The sequence below is a fragment of the Saccopteryx bilineata genome, chromosome 5, assembly GCF_036850765.1.
Source record: "Saccopteryx bilineata isolate mSacBil1 chromosome 5, mSacBil1_pri_phased_curated, whole genome shotgun sequence".
Taxonomy (NCBI): Eukaryota; Metazoa; Chordata; class Mammalia; order Chiroptera; family Emballonuridae; genus Saccopteryx; species Saccopteryx bilineata.
The window spans coordinates 266,100,679-266,123,969 of NC_089494.1; the positions used below are offsets into that span (position 1 = coordinate 266,100,679).

The following is a 23,291-nucleotide window of genomic DNA, read 5'->3' on the forward strand; positions in this document are numbered from 1 at the left end:
AATGGAGAGTCCAGAAGTAGTCCTACAGAAATATGTACGGTCGTTTGATCTGTGACCACTGTGCTAAAGCAATCCAGTGAAGAAAGGACAGGTCTTCTCAACAAATGGCGAACCTCAACCTGAACCTGGACCCTGCCAATGAATTTAATATAAATGAAAAACATAAAACTATAAAATGTATGCAAGAACACAGAACGATGTCTTTGTGACTCAGCATCTGGCGAAGAGTTCTAGACTTAACCACCAAAAGTATAATCCATAAAAGAAAAAACATGACAAACTGGACTTCATCAAAATTAAAAACCTTTCCTCTGCCAAAGACAGTGAATGTCTAGAGAATGAAAACAAGCTACAGACTGGGAGAAATACCCACAAACCATACATCCTACTTATGATATGTGTCCAGAGTATAGAAAGAATCTCAAACAGTGCCTGCCCAATGGTGGTAGAGTGGATGGAGCATGGACCTGGGATGCTGAGGTCCCAAGTTCGAAACCCCAAGGTTGCCAGCTTGAGCATAGGGTTGCTGCCTTAAGTGTGGGATCATTGACATGATCCCATGGTCGCTGGCTTGAGTCCAAAGTTGCTGGCTTGAGCAAGGGATCACTGGATTGGCTTGAGTCCCCCTCCCCCCAGTCAAGGCACATATAAAACGCAATCAATGAACAACTAAAGTGATACAACTGTGTTGATGTTTCTCATCTCTCTCCATTCCTATCTCTCTCTCTCAAAAAAAATCTCAAATGCAACTGTAAGAAAACTCAATTTCATGAAAATATTAACAAATGAAAAAAGCTGGGGTAGCAATAATTATACCAAAGTAGACTTTATAACAAGCAGCAAAGAGGGACCCAGTAATTCCAGTTCTGGGTATTTATCTGAAAATAAAAACAAAACCCAACCAGAATATTAATTAAAAAAGACATATGCATCTATATGTTCACTGCAGCAGCCAAGAAACGGAAGCAACTAAGTGTCCATCCGTAGAGGAGTGGATAAAGAAGCTTTGGTACCATCTATAATGGAAGATCTGTCAACTACAAAAAAGAATGAAATCCTGCCATCTTCAACAATATGGATGGACCAAGACCAAGAGGGTATTACACTAAGTGAAATAAGTCAGACAGAGGAAGGCAAATACCATATGATTTCACTCACATGTGGAATCTAAAAAACAATGCAAATTAATAAAACAGAAACAAACTCATAGATACAGAGACATTTTGATGATTGGGAGGTAGGAGGGGGGTTGGTGGCTCAGTGAAAAAGGTGGAGGGATTAAGAAGTGCAGACTGAGAGTGGCCTGGCGTGTGGAAGTCCCGGGTTCAATTCCCAGCCAGGGCACATAGAAGTGCCCATCTGCTTCTCCATTCTTCCCCTTCTCCTTTCTCTCTGTCTCTCTCTTCCCCTCCTGTATCCAAGGCTCCACTGGAGCAGAGTTGGCCCGGACACTGAGGATGGCTTCATGGCCTCCGCCTCAGGCACTAGAATGGCTCTGGTTGAAACAGAGCAATGCCCCAGATGGGCTGAGCATCTCCCCTGGTTGGGCGTATGCGGGAGTCTGTCTGTCTGCCGCCCCCCCCCCCCCACATCTCACTTGGCGGGGGCAGGGGAAGAGGAGAGAAGTGCAGATTGGCTCTGGATGAGTAGTTCAATTGGTTAGAGTATCCTCCTGATACCACCAAGGTTGCAGGTTCAGTCTCTGGTCAGGGCACATACAAGAATCAACCAATGAATGCATAAATAAGTGGAACAAGTCGATGTTTTTCACTATGTCCCTTTCCCTCTTTCTCTAAAATCAATTTAATAAATAGTTTTAAAGTACAGATTGGTAATTACAGAAGAGTCACAGGAATATAGTCAATAATATTATAATAAGTATATATGGTTCCAGGCGGGTACTAGACTTTGGAACAATCACTTCATAAGTTATTTAAATGTCTACAATCACTAGGTTGTTGAAATTAATATAATATTGTACATCAAATGTAATTGAAAAATATAATAAAAATTATTTAAAAAAATTAAGGTTTGGAGCATAGTGCTATATTTCCCCTCCAAATGGTCTGTGATGGTTAATTTCATGTGTCAACTACACTGGGCCCCTTGGGCGCCCAGGTTAAAACGATTCTGGGTTTGTGTGGGGCTGTTTTGGATGAGATGAGCATTTCAATCTGAGTCTTGCCCAGGACATCACTGAACTCCTCCAGTACCTGAATAGAATGAAAAGACTGAGTTAGAGGGAATGCTGTCTGCCCGAGTGCCTCAGCTAGACCTGATCTTCTCGTCCCTGGCCTGCACTGCCTGGGCCTCCTGGGCCTCTCCTGGGCAGATGTCAGACCACGGGGCTTCAGCCTCCACAATCCTGTGAGCAAACTCCTCAGGGCCAGTCTGTGTGGACAGACCTTTGTATGTGATCTACAGTCTCCTGCTGGGTCTGGTCTTCTGCAGGACTCTTAACACGCTACCGGAGCGAAACACAGCCAGCCCGTCCGTCAGCCCCCTGCGGGGTTCAGCAGGTTCCAGGTGGTGTCATTGGCACATGCAGCTCTGAAGCCCAGCAAGCTCCCTCCAAGCAAACACAGGCGCAGGGAACTTGACGACAGTTCCTGCCAAGCCCCTTGCACCAAACACTGGACCAACTGATGACACTTTGCATCCAAGGTGGCATTCACAAATGCCACGTGGAGCAGCATGATGACGGTGTGGACCTGTGAGGGTCCAGGCCAGGGTGTAAGTGGGTTGGGCTCTCATTAGAACATTAGGCTCTTACAAATATTTTAGATGATAAACTTCCAGCCTGAGAGAAGTTAAGTTTTTCTTTTGCTTTTATTACAAGCATATAATATTAATTGGCAAAACACTGAATACAAGCTTCACTGTCATAAAATCAAAACATTTAAGCAATATTCCAAAAAAGATTTTAGACAAAAACTAGCCACCAATAGTACAAAAATTACACACCAACACAAAGCATAAAAAATGTAAACTTTCAAATTAAACAGTCAAAAATATGTATCTGCATTGCCATCTCCATAACCCACAACGGCTTTGTTGTCGCCTCACGGGGCAGCCACCGAGCCCGACACCACCCGGGAAAACGTGGTTTTCTTACACCTGATAAGGCGTTGGAACAGACATCTGCACCAGTGCTACACACTTCAGGGGGCACCTCGTGTGCGGGGACACGGCGGCCGTCCTCCCTGCCTGGCAGGCACGGGCTAAGGTTACGGTGTGGCCTGACCGTTCTCTCGTCTACTTATCCCAACTCCCTCTGTTTTCTTCAAACCGAGGCAGACACACTGTTCATGGGGCTAAGGTCACAGGTGATGTGTGGGGTGCATGTGGGTTCCTGAGGAAACAGAGAAACTGACTTTATCTGCACTAAAGTTCCTTTTGATGTTCTGAGAGCACGTCAAAATGTTGACATACAATGTAGAAATCGGCTGGCTTATTCCTAGAATATTCACGCCAATGACACGTGTAAGTCAGTGGAGACGCCTGTGTGCTCTGAGAACACGGAGTGGTTCCTAGAGGCTTCTAACAAGGCTGCCCTGGGGGGCTTGGAGGCCTGGCAACGTGTCACTGTCACCTCTGTGGTCGACACAGGGGTGGTGTCCGGGCCCACGCACGCAGGGTCCGAGGCCACAAGACCCCCGGGGGGCCACAAGGCTGATCTAGTACTCTAGGATTGGTGCCACACGTCACCTCATGGCTGCCTGCCGGGTCACTTTATTTGTAAATATTGCTGACAGGCACACGCACAATCCCAGGAATAGCATTCTCAGAATAACAATGGAAAAGGAAAAACCAAATAGCTTAATGTACAGATTTTGAAATTCCACTTGCATTCCTTTTCAACGTAGCAAAAGAGATGCTACTTACAACTTAAAACAGATGTCTAATAACACATGTTGGAGCCTATTGCACAAAAGCATAAAAAGCATGAACAATGCTCTTCATCCATATAAACAAAAACATACAGGTTGAAACTACTCAAAGTAAAAAGAAGAAGCTTGCAAAACATCTCACAATTTCATTTTATATGCCCGTAAATAAAGCCGACCACTGAAACCGAACAACTGGATGGGAAAATAGGATAGAAGGCTTAAAATAGAATAAATAATTTTATAAAGTTTTCTTTTTTTTTATCCCCCAAATCTTAAATTCCATATTATATATCTATCTGAATTTTCTGTGTTCATGAAAACTGTACGGTGAGTCCAGTTTTCTGTACGCAGGTCCCTGTGCACCCCGAGCGGCACAAGCACATGTGAAACGACTTCACAGTAACTCCACCTGTTAAAAACCTAACAGGATTCAGTCACTAACCGACCCTGACTTTCATGCTGGAAAAAAAATGAAATTCAGCCTTTTGATGTAAACTGAAAGGAGCCCCGAGCGCCCCTCCACGGTGGGGCTCCCGCTGCTATGACGCGGCTGCAGTCGGACCAGAGGCAGGCCACCAGGGACCACCCTGCATGAACAGTCTGCACGAGGAAATCTTAGAAAAATAGGTACTTCTGCTGCTGAGGTTTCATCCGGTTTACGCGGTTACAAAGGCGGGATCACACCAGAGCGGTCGGCAGCCTACCTCCATCTCTCTGTATGTTTAAATGTATCAACTTAGCACCATAGCAAATTCAAGTGATTTCAAAGAGAGCTACAAAGTTACAAATGTACATCAGGAGATTGTTACAGACGTTCCGGTGAGTCTGAGCTGGAACCAGTTTTGTTTGAATTTGGATGCTCACACTGTTCACCCCCCCTCGCTTCACCACACGGGAAACCCCACATCCTCACGTCACACGGAGACCACACTGTGGTCCTCTGTGGTTTGACAGACGCGTCAGCAGTAATGTGCGTTTTGAGGTAGACAGGTCATATTTACTCATACACATCTACTCGATAAACCCTCAGAGAGTAACAAAAACGATTTGGATGAATAGCAAGCACTGGGAGTTAAGGAGTGAAATAAAGAGTGAATTTTGACCAATTCCTAACAAAAGTATTTTGACATTTTCAAAAGGCCTTACATTAAAATCACTTGGACTGAATTAACTTGTTTTTTCTCCACGATCGGGGCGTGTTCCTGGTGCTTCTGACATTTAAGAACATGAAACAGGAAGCACAAGCAGAGCTTCTGGATCTAAACCGAGAAAGCACTCTTGTCACTAAAGTGAAATACTCATGGGAAACCCAGTCCTCGGCCCAGCAGGCCGAGTGCAAAGGTCACCAAGGGACCAGCGGGGACACAGAGGGGAGCTCCAGGACAACACTGTCACCACCGGAAAATGAGCCTTTCTCCTGATCTCGCCTTCACACGTTTCAAGGTGCTGTTTTAAAGGAACACGTTTATGTGCTGGCAAAACGTTCATTCTCTAATGCCACAAAATGTTAACACGTGGGAGGAGAAAGCGTGTGTTACCTGTGGCTGGTTTTAGGTCATTCAGTAACTGAAGAAGCCACCTCAGCACAGGGGCCCCGTCCTGTGACGCTCGGTGGGACCCTTCCCGGTGAGCATCAGAGCAGAAAATGGGATGGTGCTGCCCCCTTAAGGATGGACGGCTGTGGCAGGGACCTGGGGTCTGCAGGGACCCACAGGCTCCGGCCCTTCTCTGATGTACGGGCCTTCTCAGGAAACGTCCCAGAGGTTACCAGCTCCCTCTTCAGCAAAACAAGAATGGGGAAGAATAAGTAGGAAATTAAATGGTGGCACTGAATTATTGGTGCCCTATTTAATAATGAAAGTGATTTCAACAAGAGTGTTCTGCAAACCAGCATCAGTTCCCGGTGTCCCAGGGCCACCAACGCCCAAAGGACCAGCAGGTCAGAGAGCTGTGGCTTTATCAGGTTTCACAAGGGGACATTAAACACCATGGTTAACGCATAGTATGAATGGCAACCTCTTTTGGTATTATTCCTTTAAATTAAATTTTTATACATCTTCTAAGTCTTTAGGAAGCTAAAGGCAACATAAATATCGTCATTCACCATGAAAAGATAATTTTTTCAATAACTTAGGAAGGATTTAATAAACGAAAAAGTATTTTTGAGGCTTACGAAACCTAATTCATAAACGAAACCAAAAAGATGAGATCTGAAGACCTGGAAAGCAGGCACAGGCTGTGCACGAGGGACAGGCACCCTGCTGTGCCCTCTGGTCTGCGAAGCCGAGGACAGGATGGACGGCCAGCTACGTGAGCCTGTGAAGTGTGTCACCACCTTGTCACCGTGCTGCTGGTAGTGTCTTGATGAGTGTGAATTCTCTCGTACAAAAGTGATAAATATTCTCTATTCAGAAGTCTGGTCCCCAGGACACCCAAGGCCCCTCCCACGGTGCCATGGTCCTGCGCCCGTGCCCCAGGGCCCGGGCCAGTCTGCGGCGTCACAGCAGGTCCATCTTGGGTCTGTAGTGCAGCAGGAGCGGTGCCTTCTGTAAGACAGGCCGGGCATGAGGACGGGGTGCGGACTCCCAGCAGGAACCAGACACCGCGCCTACTGTTGCGGCTGGGACCCAGGGAACCTGTACACCTGCTCCCCGCCCACCCCTCGGACCCTGCTCCCCGCCCGCCCCTCGGACCCTGCTCCCCGCCCGCCCCTCGGACCCTGCTCCTCGCCCGCCCCTCAGACCGTGCTCCGGCCCCACTTCCCTGAGGACAGGGTCCCACCCATCTGCCCCACCTTCACAAAGAGCCACTCAAAGGCTGAGGCAACGGCCACTCCCACCCCAGCGCATAGCCCACCACCAGGAGTGGGGAGAGGGAGCTGGCCCTGGGGCTGATTTCAGGGTGACTGTGCTTCACAACAGCCCTGTGCTTGAAGTCCTTATTTCTAGACTCTCAGATAAAAATGTGCACAGAAAACTGTTGCCATTCGTAGCAGAGTCTGAAAATCAAACACATTGCAGAATGACTGACGTGTCTCACCTTGAATCTCCATCTCGTAACAACCACAAACTTGAGTGTGTGGTCCTTGCCCAGGATTTCTTCGTTGCATAAAATGTCCAGCTGGTGGGAGAAGAAGCTTTGGTCAGTGGGGCTGAGGGCAAGACCTCTGTCTACACCAAGGCTGCGCGGGCCCCAACGCCTCAGTTGGGAGGCACAGGCGCCTCGTTTCCGGCTGTGCAGGTGGAGGGAGCCTGAGGAAGCCCCTGTCACTGCAGACGGCCCAGGGACCAGGCTCAGTCCACACCTGCGGCAGCCCCAGGATGCCCTCACCCACAGCACCCTGTACCCCATCCCTGGACTCCTTGGCCAAGCTTGTCCCTCTCTCCTCAGTAGAAAAACATAATGGGCTCCATGGTATTTTAACTTTTTTATTTTTGCATTTTGGAAGAGAGAAAGGGGAAGGGGAGCAGAGGAGGAAGGGGAGGGAGACAGAAAGAAGCATCAACTATTCCACTCAGTTGTGCCACTGATTGCTTCTCATGTGTACCCTGACTGGGTCTCAAACTAGCAACCTCCAATCAAGCCAGCACCTTTGGGGTCGAGCTCCAAGCAGGGCTTGAACCAGTGACTTCAGGGTAAAGCCTGTGCCATCTGGATGGAGCTGGCACCCTTGGGTTGGAGCCAGCGACCTCGGTGCTATGGGACGACACTATCCACTGCGTGGGCCAGGGCATTCTTCTCTCTTTAAAGATTATATTTTTAGAGCAGTTATAGGTTCAGAGCAAAATTGAGCAGAAGGTATAGGCATTTCCCACAGAGCCCCATGCTGCCCCTGTCAGCACCCCCCCCCACACACACACACACTATCAACATCTCCACCGGCGGGACACTTGTTACTGTCATTGAACCTATACTGTCACATCGTCACCCAGAGTCCACAGTGCACATCAGGGTCACTCTGGTGTGGCACATCCAGTGGGTCTAGACGGAAGTGTAACGGTGTGTAGCCACTACAGACTGTCACACAGAGAAGGTGCACTGCCCTGAGGTCTTCTGTACTCCTCCTCACCCCTCCCTCCCCCAATCCCTGGCACCACCGAGATGGTCAGTTGCCACAGTGTGCCATGTCCAGGATGTCACACAGCTGGGATCAGTGTGCAGCCTTTCAGATGGGCCTCTGTCACTCAGTAACATGCACTTATGTTCCTCCATGTCTCTCCACGGCTTCACAGCTCGTTTCCTGTTAGAGCTGAGTAATATTCCATTGTCTGGATGGACCATGGTGTGCTTATCCAACACCTACTGAAGGACATTTCTCTTGCTTCCAAGTTTTGGTAACTGTGAATAAAGCTGCTGTAAACCTCTGTGCAGGTTTTGTGTGTGGACATGCACAGTGGCTTGAGTGTATGTGGTTTTGTAAGAAGCTACCAAACCACCTTCCAAAGTCACTGCACCAGTTCACCTCCCCCAGCCCTGAGGGAGCGTTCCTACTGCCCCCCACCCCCGCCAGTACTTGATGCTGTCTGGATCCGATTTCAGCCCTTCTGATAGGAGTGCAGTGGTGTCTCACCATTGTCTCAGTTTGCATTTCCCTGATGTGATATGACGTCACCCAGATGGTCTGTGAAACGTCTCGTTAGGGTCAGGGTCTGAAGAAGGGTTCTGAGTCTGGGTGAGAAGCCGGTCACCTGCCCCAGACCCCCAGACGACACAAGGCAGACCTCAGAGCTCTGCATGCTGGGCTACACGCTGGGTTCAGCGAGTTGTAACCCTTCTGTGGGTGGAGGGTTCACCCTCAGTCTGTAAGAAACACTGTCTTACACCCCTCTGCCTCCTTTGTGTGTATCCACTTTTTATTGCTTTAAAAAATGCAGTAAAATACAGATAAAATTCACCATTGTAACCATTTTAAATGCAGTGTGGTGGCATTAAGGACACCCACACTATTGTGCAGCTGTCACCCACACTCGGCTCTAATTCTTTCATCTTGTAAAACCTGTCAGAATTTATGGCAGACCTCACCCCGACAGAGCTGAAGTATCTGGGGTGGGGCTCGCCACCTTCGCCACTGAGATCCTCCGCCCTCAGTGGGCTCACCTTGTCGGCACATGCCCATCACAGTCCTTCCCGTTTCCTGAATACACCTTTTTGGTGACGGAACTGCTGGGTGACGCTGGGTGACTTTGCTCGTGGTCCACTTGCTGGGGCTTGTCCAGCACCCAGAGAGGCCCCCCCATGGCCATGGGCTGGGGACTGGCAGGGCCGGTGCCACAGCCGCTCAGCGCAGCCAGCTGCCCAGTCCCGAGCTGGAGGCAAGCCTCCCAGAACCAAGTTTCTGCCTCTTGTGCTTTGAAGCTCGTGGGGTGAACTGGGAACCATGTAGAGGGGTCTTTCGGTTGTTAAGAGACTGTTTGTTCAAGAGCTTGGACAGCAACTGGCCTGACTCCGTGGGAGCCGCTGCCGCAAGCTTCCTGTCTGACCCTACCGGGACCGGGCTGTTCCCATGGTGATGGTGATGGTGATGGCTGCTGGTCCGATTCTGGCTGGAACCAGACTGCTCCACGCAGCCTGTGCTCCGCCATCGGCTGACCCCAGCATTGGTCTGTCCTCAGGGACTTGGGCTGTTTTAGGTCACCTGGGTTCCTGTGCCAGACAGAAGCCTTGAGGAATGGGGTTCCAGTTGTCTGAGTGTTTTCAGAGGTCCCTCCTAAAGGGACCCCATATTTATGTTTAAAACTGTGATCTCTCCTCAGGTGTATTTTAAATTTTTATTGAGTTTTAAAATATATCTCATTTGAAAATTTATTTATTGAATTTAGAGAGAGAAAGGGAGGGAGGGAGAGAGAGAGAAAAGAAGAAGAAGAAGAAGAAGAAGAAGAAGAAGAAGAAGAAGAAAGAAGAAAGAAGAAGAAAGAAGAAGGAAGAAGAAGAAGGAAGGAGAAGGAGAAGGAGGAGAAGGAGAAGGAAGGGGAGGAAGAAGAGGAGGAGGAAGAGGAGGAAGAAGAGGAGGAAGAAGAGGAGGAAGAGGAGGAGGAAGAGGAGGAGGAAGAGGAGGAGGAAGAGGAGGAGGAAGAGGAGGAGGAGGAAGAGGAGGAGGAGGAAGAGGAGGAGGAGGAAGAGGAGGAAGAGGAGGAGGAGGAAGAGGAGGAGGAAGAGGAGGAGGAGGAAGAGGAAGAGGAAGAGGAAGAAGAGGAAGAAGAAGAAATAGAGATAGAGATGAAGAAGAAGGAAGAAGAAGGAAGAAAGAAGAAAGAAGAAGAAGAAGAGATAGAGATAGAGGTATCTATTTTTTCCTGTATGTGCCCTGACCAGGGATTGAACCAGCAACCTCTGCATATCAGGACAATGCTCTCTAACCAACCGAGCCATCTGACCAGGGCTCATGTATTTTTAACTAAATGGACTGATCTGACCAAAAGTAATTTAATATCAATAGCCATTATAGGATCCCAAAACTTACCTTTTTAAAAACCAAACTGGACAACCTTTACACTGAATCACAATGCTGAACAGACTGCCTGTTTCAAGGGGCACCCTGAAGCTTCAGACAGGACTGGGGAGTCGGGTGCCTCTTTGCAAACAGTGAGAATTAACTGAGGCTACTGGACGTCCAAGGACAGAGCAGACATCCATGGAGCCCTCCTGCCCCTGCTGCCTGTTCCACCACACGTGGCTCCCTGCCCCTGGCTCCGCCCCCGGGGCCACCAGAGTCCTCTCTACTGCCCCTCTAGAGTGAAGTCTTGGAATACCCTATTAGACCCCAAGCTGTGTATGTTCCCTGCACTAAAGCTGAACTGCGAGCCTTGTTAGGGGTTCACTCAGAGACACCAGCATGTCCGACAGTCACCAGCCGGCCAGCGGTGCTCTGCTTCCCATCAGCTGGTTCTTAGCCTGTCGCTGAGGGCAGCCGCAGCACTGGAAGACACTTGCCTGATGAGACCGTCCCGAAACGGGTTTCAAGAAACAAACCTCAGGATTTGGGGAAATGTTAGAATTCTCACTGGAGACCTCCCCTGAGAAGGTACAGTGGCTTTCCCAAAGCCTGTTGATTGGAGCAAAATTCCGACCTGCTCAGAGACGGCAGTCAAGCCTGGTCATGACTGTGGTGACTTCAGACTTTTCAAAAGCAATTCTGGTTTTCCTTCGGTGGCCGACTCCACCCGGGGAGCCTGCCCCTACGTGTTTATCAAAGGCTGAACTGAGACCTTCCTGTTAGTTAAAAGTGATCAGGATGGAGGGGAAACCATGCCCACTCAGGATTTGGGTCACTTGGCAAATCAGCTGGCTTGCACCCTCCACGAGCACCTAGAAGTGAAACTCTTGAGATACCTGATTTTCAGGCTCGGAATTATTATTGCAACACTTCTGCCATTATTACCAAGAGCCAGGACACTAGAAAAGAGATCGCCTCAAATGTAAGCCCTTCAGGGGCCCTCAGCCATCTGACCAGCTTCCCAAGGTCCCCTGATCCCAGTGACGGGGCTCTGAGATCCAGCGACACCTCCAGTCCTCCCTCTTCACCGGCTTGGAGAAACTTTGCTCCAAACTGGGAATGCTCTCTGTCCTAAGTGACACAGGGCCACTTGGTACTCAGCCGCACGGCCGGCAGTTCACACACTGGGGATTGCAGGCTCCCGTCTTTGAACCCACCCCTCTGTTCAGGCCCCCAGAGAGGTCACCACCTTCTTCTCCTCAGTTATTAATCTGAGACTTACAGACACGTGTCATGCTGGAGTTTCTTTCTGCCAAAAGGGGGTTAAGTCCTAGAATTTGACAGTAGCTGTCAGAAAATCCGATTGGCTCCTCACAGATGTTTAACACCGACAGGTCACCTCCTGCATCCGGCAACTCCTCAGACAATGCTGATCTCTCTTGGTTCACAATGGTCCACAGTTCAAGAGTGAATGTGGTGAGTACCATGCTGTAACCCTCTGGAAGCAGAGACGAATCTTCACGTAGGCTATGTGGCCCAGCGTATATGGGCTGACATATGCGCTCGCACCGGGATGTATTTTGTCCAAGGCCAAAGCGGCCACCTTCTCACTGAGCAGCCCAGCCTCCAGAGAAGCACACAACTTTGGGAAGATGTGGGGCCACGTGGCTCCCTCACCTCCAGTGGAGACAATTAGGAACGGCCTGTGCGTTGCGTTGGGGACTCACTGGATGCAGTATTTGTACCTGCTGAGTCAGCTGCTCGCAGAGGCCCAGCACATTCTAGATGTGACTTCCTGGAAGCTAAGCGAAGTCACCTTGTGACACTTCTGCTAAGAAAGCTGCCCTTCGCGAACCAGCAGCAGTCACACCTCTGTTATTGTCCAAACGGATATCTTTCCAAATGATAATTTAGAAAAATTGTCCAGAGACACCCAACAATTGGTTCCAGGAAAGGGAAGCAAGACTGGAAAGCCAGCAGCTGGTCTGATGAAAAGAGAAAGCTGTCCCCCAGGAGACGCCAGGGTCCTTCCTGACAGCTGCACGTGCACCAGCCATGGCCCACCGACAGGACGGCACACTTGCGAGTCTGCCGTGGGGGGAGCTGGAACACGGCCACAACAGGCACCCACCTCACTGTCCACCTGTGCAAAGCACAGCCCAGGGAAGCCTGCTCACATGGCCCTGGACACTTCCTATTGCCTCCTGGACCATTGGAGGTTTGGCCAATAGACTTCAAACAGCTTCCCCATCTCATGGACAGAATGTGACTTAGATGTGGACGGTGTGTCCCCTCACTGGCTGGGCACTTTCAGGGGAGATGGTCCCACCTGGGGAGCCCCTGGGACGGCACAGCAGTCCCATTTTACTGGTCAGGTGCTTCAATAAGCCCGGGCTGTTTGGCCAATTTTTCATTTTCGTGGCACTAACCATAGTCCTCAGGTTTAGTCAAATGCACCAAAGGCATCATGAAGATTCAACTGGCAAAGTTGGTAGAGACCCTCCAAACACCTCACAGAAGCACCGCCAGATCCACCGCTGTGGGCTTGTGAGTTCTTGCCTTTGGGATAACTCCAGGCACCTCCTGTGTCTGGCTGCTGCTTCTTCCATCCACAGCTGATGAAGAACACACACTGCTGTTGTCACAGCCCAGCCACTCTACTGAAGACAACCATGTTCTGGTCAAGCAATCCTGTGGCTGTGCTCCACAGAGATGACCACCTGACCTCACTCTGCAACCTGGGGACACCGTTCCCCCCGCAGCACACGCCCCTGGCCTGGGGACACCGTTCCCAGCACACGCCCTCAGCCTGGGGACAGACACTGTTCCCGCAGCACACGCCCCCGGCCTGGGGACACCGTCCCCCCCCCCCCCCCCCCGCAGCACACGCCCCCGGCCTGGGGACACCGTCCCCGCAGCACACGCCCCCGGCCTGGGGACACCGTTCCCAGCACACGCCCCGGTTTGGGGACACTGTTCCCATAGCACACGCCCCCAGCCTGGGGACACTGTCCCCGCAGCACACGCCCCCGGCCTGGGGACAGACACTGTTCGTACAGCACACACCCCCGGCCTGGGGACAGACACTGTTCCCACAGCACACGCCCCCGGCCTGGGGACAGACACTGTTCCCGCAGCACACGCCCCCGGCCTGGGGACACCGTTCCCGCAGCACACGCCCCCGGCCTGGGGACAGACACTGTTCCCGCAGCACACGCCCCCAGCCTGGGGACAGACACTGTTCCCGCAGCACACACCCCGGTCTGGGGACACTGTTCCCGCAGCACATGCCCCCAGCCTGGGGACACTGTTCCCGCAGCACACGCCCCCGGCCTGGCTGGAAGGGCCCTTCGGTGTTGGACGCACCCTGGTTGCTGAACTCCAGGGAGCCGACTCTTGGATGCACATGTCACATCCCAGGAAGTCACCAAACCCCAACTGGAGCTGCACATGTCCTGGTGACCTGACTCCACAGCTGTCTAAAGACCGAGGCAGGTGGCTCTCCCAAATGACCAGAGCTGGTGGGACAGCCCTTCTTATGGAAGCTTCTTACTTTATTTCCCTTGTCGTTCTTGGGAGGGAAACGCCCTTCTCCGCATTTCCCAGCCTACTGTGGAAGGGGACCTCTGTGCTTGCTGGATCTGTGATCAGGAGCTCCAATCTGGCCGAGACAGCAAGTCCTATGTCACCACCGACTGGTCTGGGCTCCTGGTTTAGAGTCAACATATTGACTAACTGCTGAGCATTCTTGCTGTTAAGCTGCACACCTGTCGTTGTCAAACCTGGACACCAGCTGTTGATGTCCCTGTGTCTTCCCTCTCACGTGAGACTCAACACCCAGAAGAGGCCCTGCTTTTATCCAGGAACAAAAGGCTGCTGAAACCGGAGGACCTGACTGTTGGTGACACTTTTAGAGCAATATTTTGATCAAAGGGAGGAAAATGTCAAAATTCATGACAGAGATCTTGACCTGGACAGCAGTCAAGAGGGCCGTGGGAGGGCCTTTCACCGCATGTTCACAACAGGGCTCGATTTCAGAGCAGCCCAGCCCCCAACTCCCTCTCCCCCTCAAGGGGCTTCCCCTGCAGCACAGGGCTGGGGCGAGCTTTTTTTTCCCCCAATTCACCCTTTCTGGTGATGGAATACCTAGACAAGTCCTGTTTATGGCTGACAAACGGAAACTCTCTCCATTAAACACAAACCCCTCATCCACCCTGGCAGCATCACCTGCTTCCTATTTCTGCAACTTCACAGCTAAGGACCTTCTCACGGGAGACCACCCAGTGTTCTGTGCCTGGCTTATCTCACTCAGCGCAACGTCCTTAAGGGTCATCCAAGGCATTGCAGGTGTCAAAATAGCCTTCCTTTTCCTTTCCTTTTTAATTTATTTATTGATTTGAGAGAGAGGGAGAGGAAGGGGGGTAGAGGGAGAGACACACAGACAGACAGAAACATCAATCTGTTCCTGTTTGTGCCCTGAGCAGGGATCAAACTGGGAACCACTGTGCTTCAGGACGAAGCTCTAACTAACTGAGCTACCAGCCAGGGCAGAATTCCTTTCCTTTTTAAGTATCCGCTGCATAGATTGACCACATTTGGCTTATCCATCCTTCCATGGAGACTTGGGTTGCTTCCTGTTTTAGCTACTGTGAATAACGCTGCTATGAACATTTGTGTTCAATATTGCTTTCAGACCCTGCTTCCTGTTTTTTTTATAAATACCCAGAAGTGGAGATGCCAGCTCAGATGTCAGATGATAACTGTTTAATTTTTTAGCTCTTCCACACGTTTTCCAGTGGCTGCACCATTTTATAATCCCACAAACAGTGCGCAGGGTTCCAATTCCTCCACGTCCTCACCAGCTCTTGTCACTTATTTTTAGTAGCCATCCCAATAGTTCTTGCTGTGACTCTGGTTTGCATTTCCTAATGACTGGTGATGCTGAGCACGTCGCCCAGTGTACACCTTCTTGGGAAAATGTCTATTCAGACCCTCTGCCCATTTTTTAACTGGGTTGTATTTTGTGTTGAGTTTTAGGAATTCTCCATGTATTCTGGATAGTAATCCCTTCTCTGATATATGACTTGTAAATACTTTTTTCCTATTCTCTACAAAATTTTAAAATTTTTGTTAAATCCAATTTTTCTCTCTCTTTCTTTGTTGCCACCCTTTGGTGTCATGTCCAAAAAATTACAGCCAAGTCCAATGTTGTGATGGTTTTGTCCTGTGTTTTCTTCTCAGAGATTTACAGTTTTAGCTCTTACATTTACGTGTTTTGAGTAAAGTTTTGAGTATCTTGCACGTGGTATGAGGTAAGGGTCCCACCCACTTCAGTCTCTCTAAGGGGATCTCCAGTTTCCCCAGCACCATCTATTGCAGCGGTTCTCAACCAAAACACAGGGGTCGCCTAAAGCCATCGGAAATACGTATTTATGGCTTTAGGCGACCCGTGTTTTGGTCGTTCGACCCCCGCCGGGTCACGACCCACAGGTTGAGAACCGCTGATCTACTTAATGGAAAGCCTCTCTTTCACCCTGGTCACATACGCAAGGGCTTATTTCTCGCCGTTCCACCCGAGTCCGCAGGTCCTTCTTGACAGTACACACGTTTGGGTTACAGTGAGTTCTGTAGTAAGTTTTGATCTCAGAAAGTAAGACCTCCAGTTTTCTTCTTTTAAGGATTTTTTTTTTTTTTTTTTTGCTATTTCGGTCCTTTGAGATTTAGAATGAGTTTTTTATTTCTGCAAAAAATGTCAATGGGATTTCGATAGGGAATGCGTTGACTCTGCAGTTCAGTTTAGGCAGCACTGGCCTCTTAACCATATGATGTCTGTCAGCCCAAGAGCATGGGACTCCACTCACTTGTGTTGTCTTCAACTTCTCTCACAGCCGCTGCAGTTTTCCTGTACAAGTCTCCCACCTCCTCTGTCAATTCCTAGGCATTTCAGTCTTTTTGATGCCACTCTAAGCGGAACTGTTTTGTAATTTCTTTTTCATGTTGTTCATTGCTTGTGCTTAGAAATAAAACTGATTTTTTATAAAAAGAGAAAGAAATGCTAGTGATTTTTGTGTGTTGATTTTGTATTCTGCTACCTTGCTGAACTCATGTATTAGTTCTAACAGGGTTTTGTGTGTGTGTGGAATCTTTAGGGTTTTCTATATATATGATCGTATCATCTGGAAACAGAGATCATTTCAATCCTTCCTCTTCAATTTGCATGTGTCTTACTTCTTTTTGCCAATGGTTCTGGCCAGGACTCCAGTGCCATGTGGGATAGAGGGCGCCCTCCCCTTATTCCTCATCTTAGAGAAGAAGCTTTCGATCTTCACTGAGAATAATGCTCATAGTGGGTTTTTCATACATGCTTTTGTTTTATGTTAATTTCACCTGGCTTCTATTCTTAGTTTGTTGAGTGTTATCATGAAAGGGGTTGAATTCTGTCAAATGTTTTTTTCTGCATCAATTGAGAGGATCATGTTCTTCTTCCTTTGTTCCATTGATGTGACAAATTACAGTTATCGATTTTCTTATGTTGACCCACCCTTGCATTTCAGGAATAAATCCAGTTAGTCATGGAGTATAACTCTTTTAACATGTTAGCATTTTGTTGAGAATTTTGTTTTTGTTTTTGTTTTTTTTTGTATTTTTCTGAAGCTGGAAACAGGGAGAAACAGTCAGACTCCCACATGCGCCCGACCAGGATCCACCCGGCACGCCCACCAGGGGGCGATGCTCTGCCCCTCCGGGGCATTGCTCTGCCGCGACCAGAGCCACTCTAGCGCCTGGGGCAGAGGCCAAGGAGCCATCCCCAGCACCCAGGCCATCCTTGCTCCAATGGAGCCTTGGCTGCGGGAGGGGAAGAGAGAGACAGAGAGGAAGGAGGGGGGGTGGAGAAGCAAATGGGCGCTTCTCCTGTGTGCCCTGGCCGGGAATCGAACCCGAGTCCCCCTGCACGCCAGGCTGACGCTCTACCGCTGAGCCAACGGGCCAGGGCCTTGTTGAAAATTTTGCATCGATGCTCATAAAGGATGTTGACCTGGAGTTTTCTTGTAGTGTCTTTGACTGGTCTTAGGGTAATGCTGGCCTCATAAAATGAGTTGAGAAGTGCTCCCTTTTCTTCAGGTCTCTGGAGATGTTTAAGAAGGGCAAGTACTGGTTCTTCTTAGAAGTTCAGTAGAATTTACCAGGGAAGCCATCAGGACGGCATCCCACGAGTGTTGGTGCATTGTGGCCTCATATTCAACCAACTCGAAGTATTTTCTAATTCTCTGATTTCTTGTTTCATCCACTGATTGTTTAAAAGTGTGTTGCTTTCAGGCCCTGGCCAGTTGGCTCAGTGGTAGAGCGTCAGTCTGGTGTGCAGGAGTCCCAGGTTCGATTCCCGGCCAGGGCACACAGGAGAAGCGCCCATCTGCTTCTCCACCCCTCCCCCTCTCCTTCCTCTCTGTCTCTCTCTTCCCCTCCCGCAGCCAAGGCTCCACTGGAGCAAAGTTGGCCTGGGCGCTGAGGACGGCTCTATGGCCTCTGCCTCAGGCGCTAGAATGGCCCTGGTTGCAACAGATGCCCCAGATGGGCAGAGCGTCGCCCCCTGGGGGGCGTGCCGGGTGGATCCCGGTGGGGCACATGCGGGAGTCTGTCTGACTGCCTCCCCGTTTCCAGCTTCAGAAAAAAAAAAGTGTGTTGCTTCATTTCCACAGTGTTGTGAATTTTCCTATTTCCCTTCTGGGCTCTCATTGGAAGGGTCTCTACTATTCCTGTATCTACCAACACTGCTTGTGGTGATGTGCGCCCTCTGCAAAGCCCCTGTGACCACACTCTGCACCTGCTTCCGGGCTGTCACCAGCATCATCTTTAAAGGCCATTTTCCCACTAACTGTCTCTTCAAGGTACTTGGGGCTTTTTGAATTTTCTCAAAATTCTCCCAGCTTCTGTTACCCTATTCCAAAACCACATCCACACTTTTCATTACTTGTTAAGCAGCATTCCACTTTCTTGTACCAAAACCTATTTTGGTTTCCTGTGACAACTGACAAAGAACCACAAACTTGGTGGCTGAGAATAACTGAAATTTACTCTTTCACAATGAGGAGAACAGGGGTCCAGAGTCACGGTGCTGGCAGGCAGCGCTCGCTCCACAGGCTCTGGGGAAGCCTTCCTGTCTCTCCAAGCTCCTGGTGGCCCCAGGCATCCCCGGGCTGTGGCCACACTTCAGCCTCTGTCTCTGTCTTCACATAACCTTCTGTGTGTCTCAAATTTCCATCTGTCTCACTCTTGTGAGGATACTTGTTGTTGGATTAGGGGTCCACCAGATAATCCAGGACTATTTATCTTGAGATCCTAAATTGATGACATCTGAAAAGATCCTTTTCCCAAAACAGGTCACCTTTACAAGTTCTGGGGGTTAGGATATGGACATATCTTTGCTGGGGCCACTGTTAAACCCACTGCTCTAAAAAGTAAGTTGTCTGTCCCCTCCTCATCCTCATTACCATGACACCCTGATGAGTCTCTCCTGATACTCTTCCACAGACACCCCACGGCTTTTCTGGCTTCCATCTCTGTACCCCAACAGTCCAGTTTTCTCAGCTGGGGGACTATTTTAAACTACAGCTCAGGTCATGTACCCTGAGGACAAGACCTGTCGACCTCCCTGCTCTCATTCATGCATAGCCAGCTCCTATGACCCTCTCCACCTCTGCACAGGGCTGCACCTCAGGGCTCCTGATATGCCCCACCCACCCCGCTGAGCAGGCCAGGTCACAGGCTTTATCCTCAGCACTTGTTACAACCTGTGTACCTGCCCACCCATCCCTCTGTGAGATGAAATAATTCTCCAAGATGAACGCCTTTAACACATGCTAACAATCTCGTCACCCCCTGGCCCTTCAGCATTCTCCCGTCAATAGTGGGTCCCCCTGTGCATGGCCTCTGGACTGTCCACTACCTCATGGCTGTTTCCTATTATACATTTAGGGGCAGGCAGAACCAGCGGAGGGTTTTTTCCTAATTTAAACTCTCCAAAGAAAATTGTAAAAAAAAAAAAAAAAATCGAAAAACTCAGAAACATCACTTTACAAACAAGAAGTGATTTGTTGTAGTTCCTACTTATGGTGAATGGTTACCTCATTGAAAGACGAAAGGTTTAGCTTTTTGGCGATGAACTTCTTCAGGTGCAGGACGGTGGCCTGGGCGGAGCAGCGGATCCACTTCCGTTTGAGGCCGCGCAGCTTGCTGCTGTTACACTCCAGGCAGATGCTCACCTTCGGGGGAAAGACAACGCTGGGCCGCCGCGCCACCAGGCGGCAGGGGCTGGCTCACCAGCCCTGTTAAGTCTAAGGGGGTTGACCGCTGTGGCAGTGAGGCTGTGCCAAGCACTCGGGGCGGGGCCGCCCCAACCAGCATGACAGGGCAGGTGTTGTACAGGGAGGGGTGTCCTGCGCCCTGAGAGAGGAAAAGGTGGTCTGGGCAGTCTGTCGTTCTGTTCACGTTATCTTTGAACCATCAACAGTACAGTGGGGTCAGAGTACGTGGTGGGCAACAGGAACCGCAAGAAACAGAATAAGTAAAATTGATTTTGGGGTCCTGGGTGGCTGTCTGAGGAGGGACGGCCCCAGGCCACACAGGGAGGCTGAAAAAGCCCCACCTGAAACACGGAGCTTACAGCACAGACTTCTCCAGCACCTGCCACAAACAAGGGCCCAATCACACCCTGAAATCCAGATGAGAGAATCAACAAGTGAACTAACTGAAATATGTACATGTCTAAAATTACTAGGGACACACTATGAATAAAGAAAAGCAAGATACAAGATTACCCAACATAACTTCAAAAATAAAAACATGTATTTACTTAAACTGAAAGCTCAGCAGATGGCTGAACTATAGGTGAATCTCAGCTCAGGCAGATGGACTTTCTAAAAGACTGACTGGAAGAAATTACACAGACAAAGACATCGATCAAAGTCATGACCCACGGAGAGACACGAAGACTGGGGGTCTGATGAGCACCTGAGACAGACAGGTCCTGGAGGAAAGAAAAGGAAACACGGGAAAGGCAAATTTAAGAGAGAATGCCTCAGGGTCTGCCCACAATAATGAGAAACATCAACCCTCAAATTCAGGAAGTGGAAGAATCCAAAACAAAAGAAATAAAAGAGAACCTGCACTGAGACAGACGGTGCCACCTCGGAGCCCCTTCTGCTGCAAGGGGGTCCGACCTCCCTCAGCAAGCTGCTCTGGGAGGCACCTGCAGGGGGCCTGCCAGTGGCCATCCGGCCCTGCGTGGGGGCCAGTTCTGTCTGTCCAGCTGTCCTGGTGGGTGTGTGTGTTGCTCCAGATTTGTATTGTGAATATGCTGTGTGAACAGTCACGTATAATCTGACACAGCTAAGAAGAGAGCTGCCAGGGTGTATGGTTCATTTATTAACCCTTTGTATGCTTGGTGAATTGTCTGCTGAAACCTTTCACTGGAGAATAACTGGATTATCTTCTTACTGAGTTATAAGAATTTCACATTCTAGATGCAAGTCCTTTATCAGAAATATGACTTGCAAATATTTTCTCCCAGTCTGTGGCCTATCTCTGCATTTTCTTTTTTCTTTCTTTCTTTTTTTTTTTGTACCTTTCTGAAGCTGGAAATGGGGAGGCAGTCAGACAGACTCCCGCATGCGCCTGACTGGGATCCATCTGGCATGCCCACCAGGGGGCGACGCTCTGCCCATCTGGGGCGTCGCTCTGCTGCAACCAGAGCCATTCCAGCGCCTGAGGCAGAGGCCCCAGAGCCATCCTCAGCGCCCAGGCCAACTTTGCTCCAGTGGAGCCTTGGCTGCAGGAGGGGAAGAGAGAGACAGAGAGGAAGGAGAGGGGAAGGGTGGAGAAGCAGATGAGCGCTTCTCCTGTGCGCCCTGGCCAGGAATCGAACCTGGGACTCCTGCACGCCAGGCCAACGCTCTACCACTGAGCCAACCGGCCAGGGCTGTATTTTCTTAATGGCGTCTTTGCAATGCATCATTTCTCTTTCGTGGGCTGGCTCTTGGTGTTCAATCTGAGAACTGCAGGCCTAATCAAGGGTCCTAGAGATTTTCTCTTGTGTCTTCTTATAGAAGTTTTAAAGTTTTAGCTCTTACATTTTGAGTTAACTTTTGAATATGGTATGAGATAAGGACATAAATTCATCTTTTGCATGTGGATGTACCCGCTGCATCTGTTAAAACACTACCCTTTCCCAGTGAAGAGCCTTTGCACATTTGCTAAAAACCAAATGGTCACAAATCTAAGGATTATGTCTAGACGCTAGAGTGTGCTCCATTGATGAAAAGTCTCCCTGAAAGCCTGCTATACAATGTTTTGATAACTGTAACTTTTTAGTAAGATTGAATGTTTACAATTTTCAATACACACTTTTAAAAATAACCTGTGGGTGAAAAAAAATCATAATAAAAACTTTAAAGATTTAGAACCAAGAGGTATAGTCAGAAAATACATAAAAATAATCAACTCAAGAAGTTAGAAAAGGAACAGATAATCTCAACCTTATACAAATTTTCCTGGAAAATAAAAAATGGGAAAAGAGGGACTCCTGCCGGCCATGAGACTTATGTGACCTTGACACCAAACACACATGGAGAAAATAAACCACGACCAGTCCCCGTCTGCACACACAGACACACTCTTATGTAAATACTAGCAAACCTAGAAGTATATTTCAAAATCATGATCAAATTTAGCTTATCCCAGGAATGATTATAAGGATGGTTTTAACAACAAAAAAACATTCATGCAATTTATTATCGACTGTACAACAGATGCAGAAAAGCATCAGATAAAACGGAATCCCCACTCACAGTAAAAACTCTCAGGACAGTGGGGATGGAGAGGAAGCTGGGACCTCACAGCCTAGTGTCAGGAACCTTCCCTTCTCTCTGTGGACCAGAACTGTCACCACCCTTCCCTGAGCCTGGGGGTCCACAGAACAGTGAACCAGACAGAGAGGGCTGTCAGGTCGCTGGCTGCTACCCTGGGCACCGACCTATCAGTCTGAGCTTTGCAGAGGGGCACACCCAGTCCCCACAGAGCAGCTGTGCCTGCCTGACCCCCAGCCCTCAGCCCAAGCACGCACTCGCCTGGCCTGTGGACCTGGGCAGCAGAGAGGCAGGCAGTTTTCTGTGGGGGACACTGCAGCTGTAGGGTGGAGGGGCAGGGGCAGTGGGTGCACAGCCCTGCAGCCACCAGCTGACGGTGCTGCTACTCAGCTGACAGGGAGCCCAGGAAGGCACGTGAGCCGTGGGCCCTGGAGGTGCCGTGCCCTCAGAGGTTCGTTCTTTTCTCCACTGACCTGAAACTGAACCTACGTCTCCACACAGACACGCTCATGTTTTTGCAATGCTCACGGTAACTGTTCTAACAATACAGAAGTATATAGACTGGGAAGTTAAGATTCTGTTATTCCGTAATTGTACCCAAACAACACTAATTTAATGATGTCTTTAATAAATATACACATACATATATTTATGTGTATATTTTAGTTATTACATCTGTAATCTGTAGGTATGTATAAGAACACATGTGTAGCAAATACTTGTGTGTTCCATACATACTCTAACATGACCCATCCCCCAGTTCTCACAGCTGTCCTAGTTCTTGACCTTGTCCTCTCCCAGGTGAGCTTCAGAAGCAGCTGGTTAAAATCCCTAACAAAGTGAGAACTACGACCACTGAGATGAACTTGGGGAGACCCGAAACCTTCCCATCCAGAAACATCCAGTTACGCAGACCTGCCTCCCACGTCTCTCTCTGTGAACCTCACGTCTCCTGCTAGGGTCTTTTAGCATTCTTGTTAGTTCTGAGCATAAGGTACCCACTGATTACTGCACACTGACCTCATCAACCCGTGCGCGACCATGAATGCCAACAGCTGACACACCCTAGGTCTGACCTGAAGACGTGGTGTGTCTCACAGGCATCTC

General features: G+C 49.4%; 1 protein-coding gene across 3 annotated transcripts in view; it reads right to left on the reverse strand.

Moving 5' to 3' along the window:
• Positions 1-2,835: 2,835 nt before the first annotated feature.
• The window catches only part of PCGF3 (polycomb group ring finger 3), a 43,836-nt gene continuing 23,380 nt past the window's right edge, over positions 2,836-23,291 (reverse strand). The window contains exons 7-9 of one of the 3 annotated variants that reach the window (XM_066233681.1): positions 19,446-19,583; positions 6,930-7,010; positions 2,836-6,436 (exon numbers count right to left, since the gene is read on the reverse strand). In XM_066233681.1, the coding sequence (XP_066089778.1) occupies positions 6,389-6,436; positions 6,930-7,010; positions 19,446-19,583 (267 nt within the window). In that variant the 3' untranslated portion in view covers positions 2,836-6,388. Of the gene's footprint in view, positions 6,437-6,929; positions 7,011-18,458; positions 18,661-19,445; positions 19,584-23,291 lie in introns of those variants that run through there. The other 2 variants (XM_066233679.1, XM_066233680.1) reach the window with 2 other exon arrangements.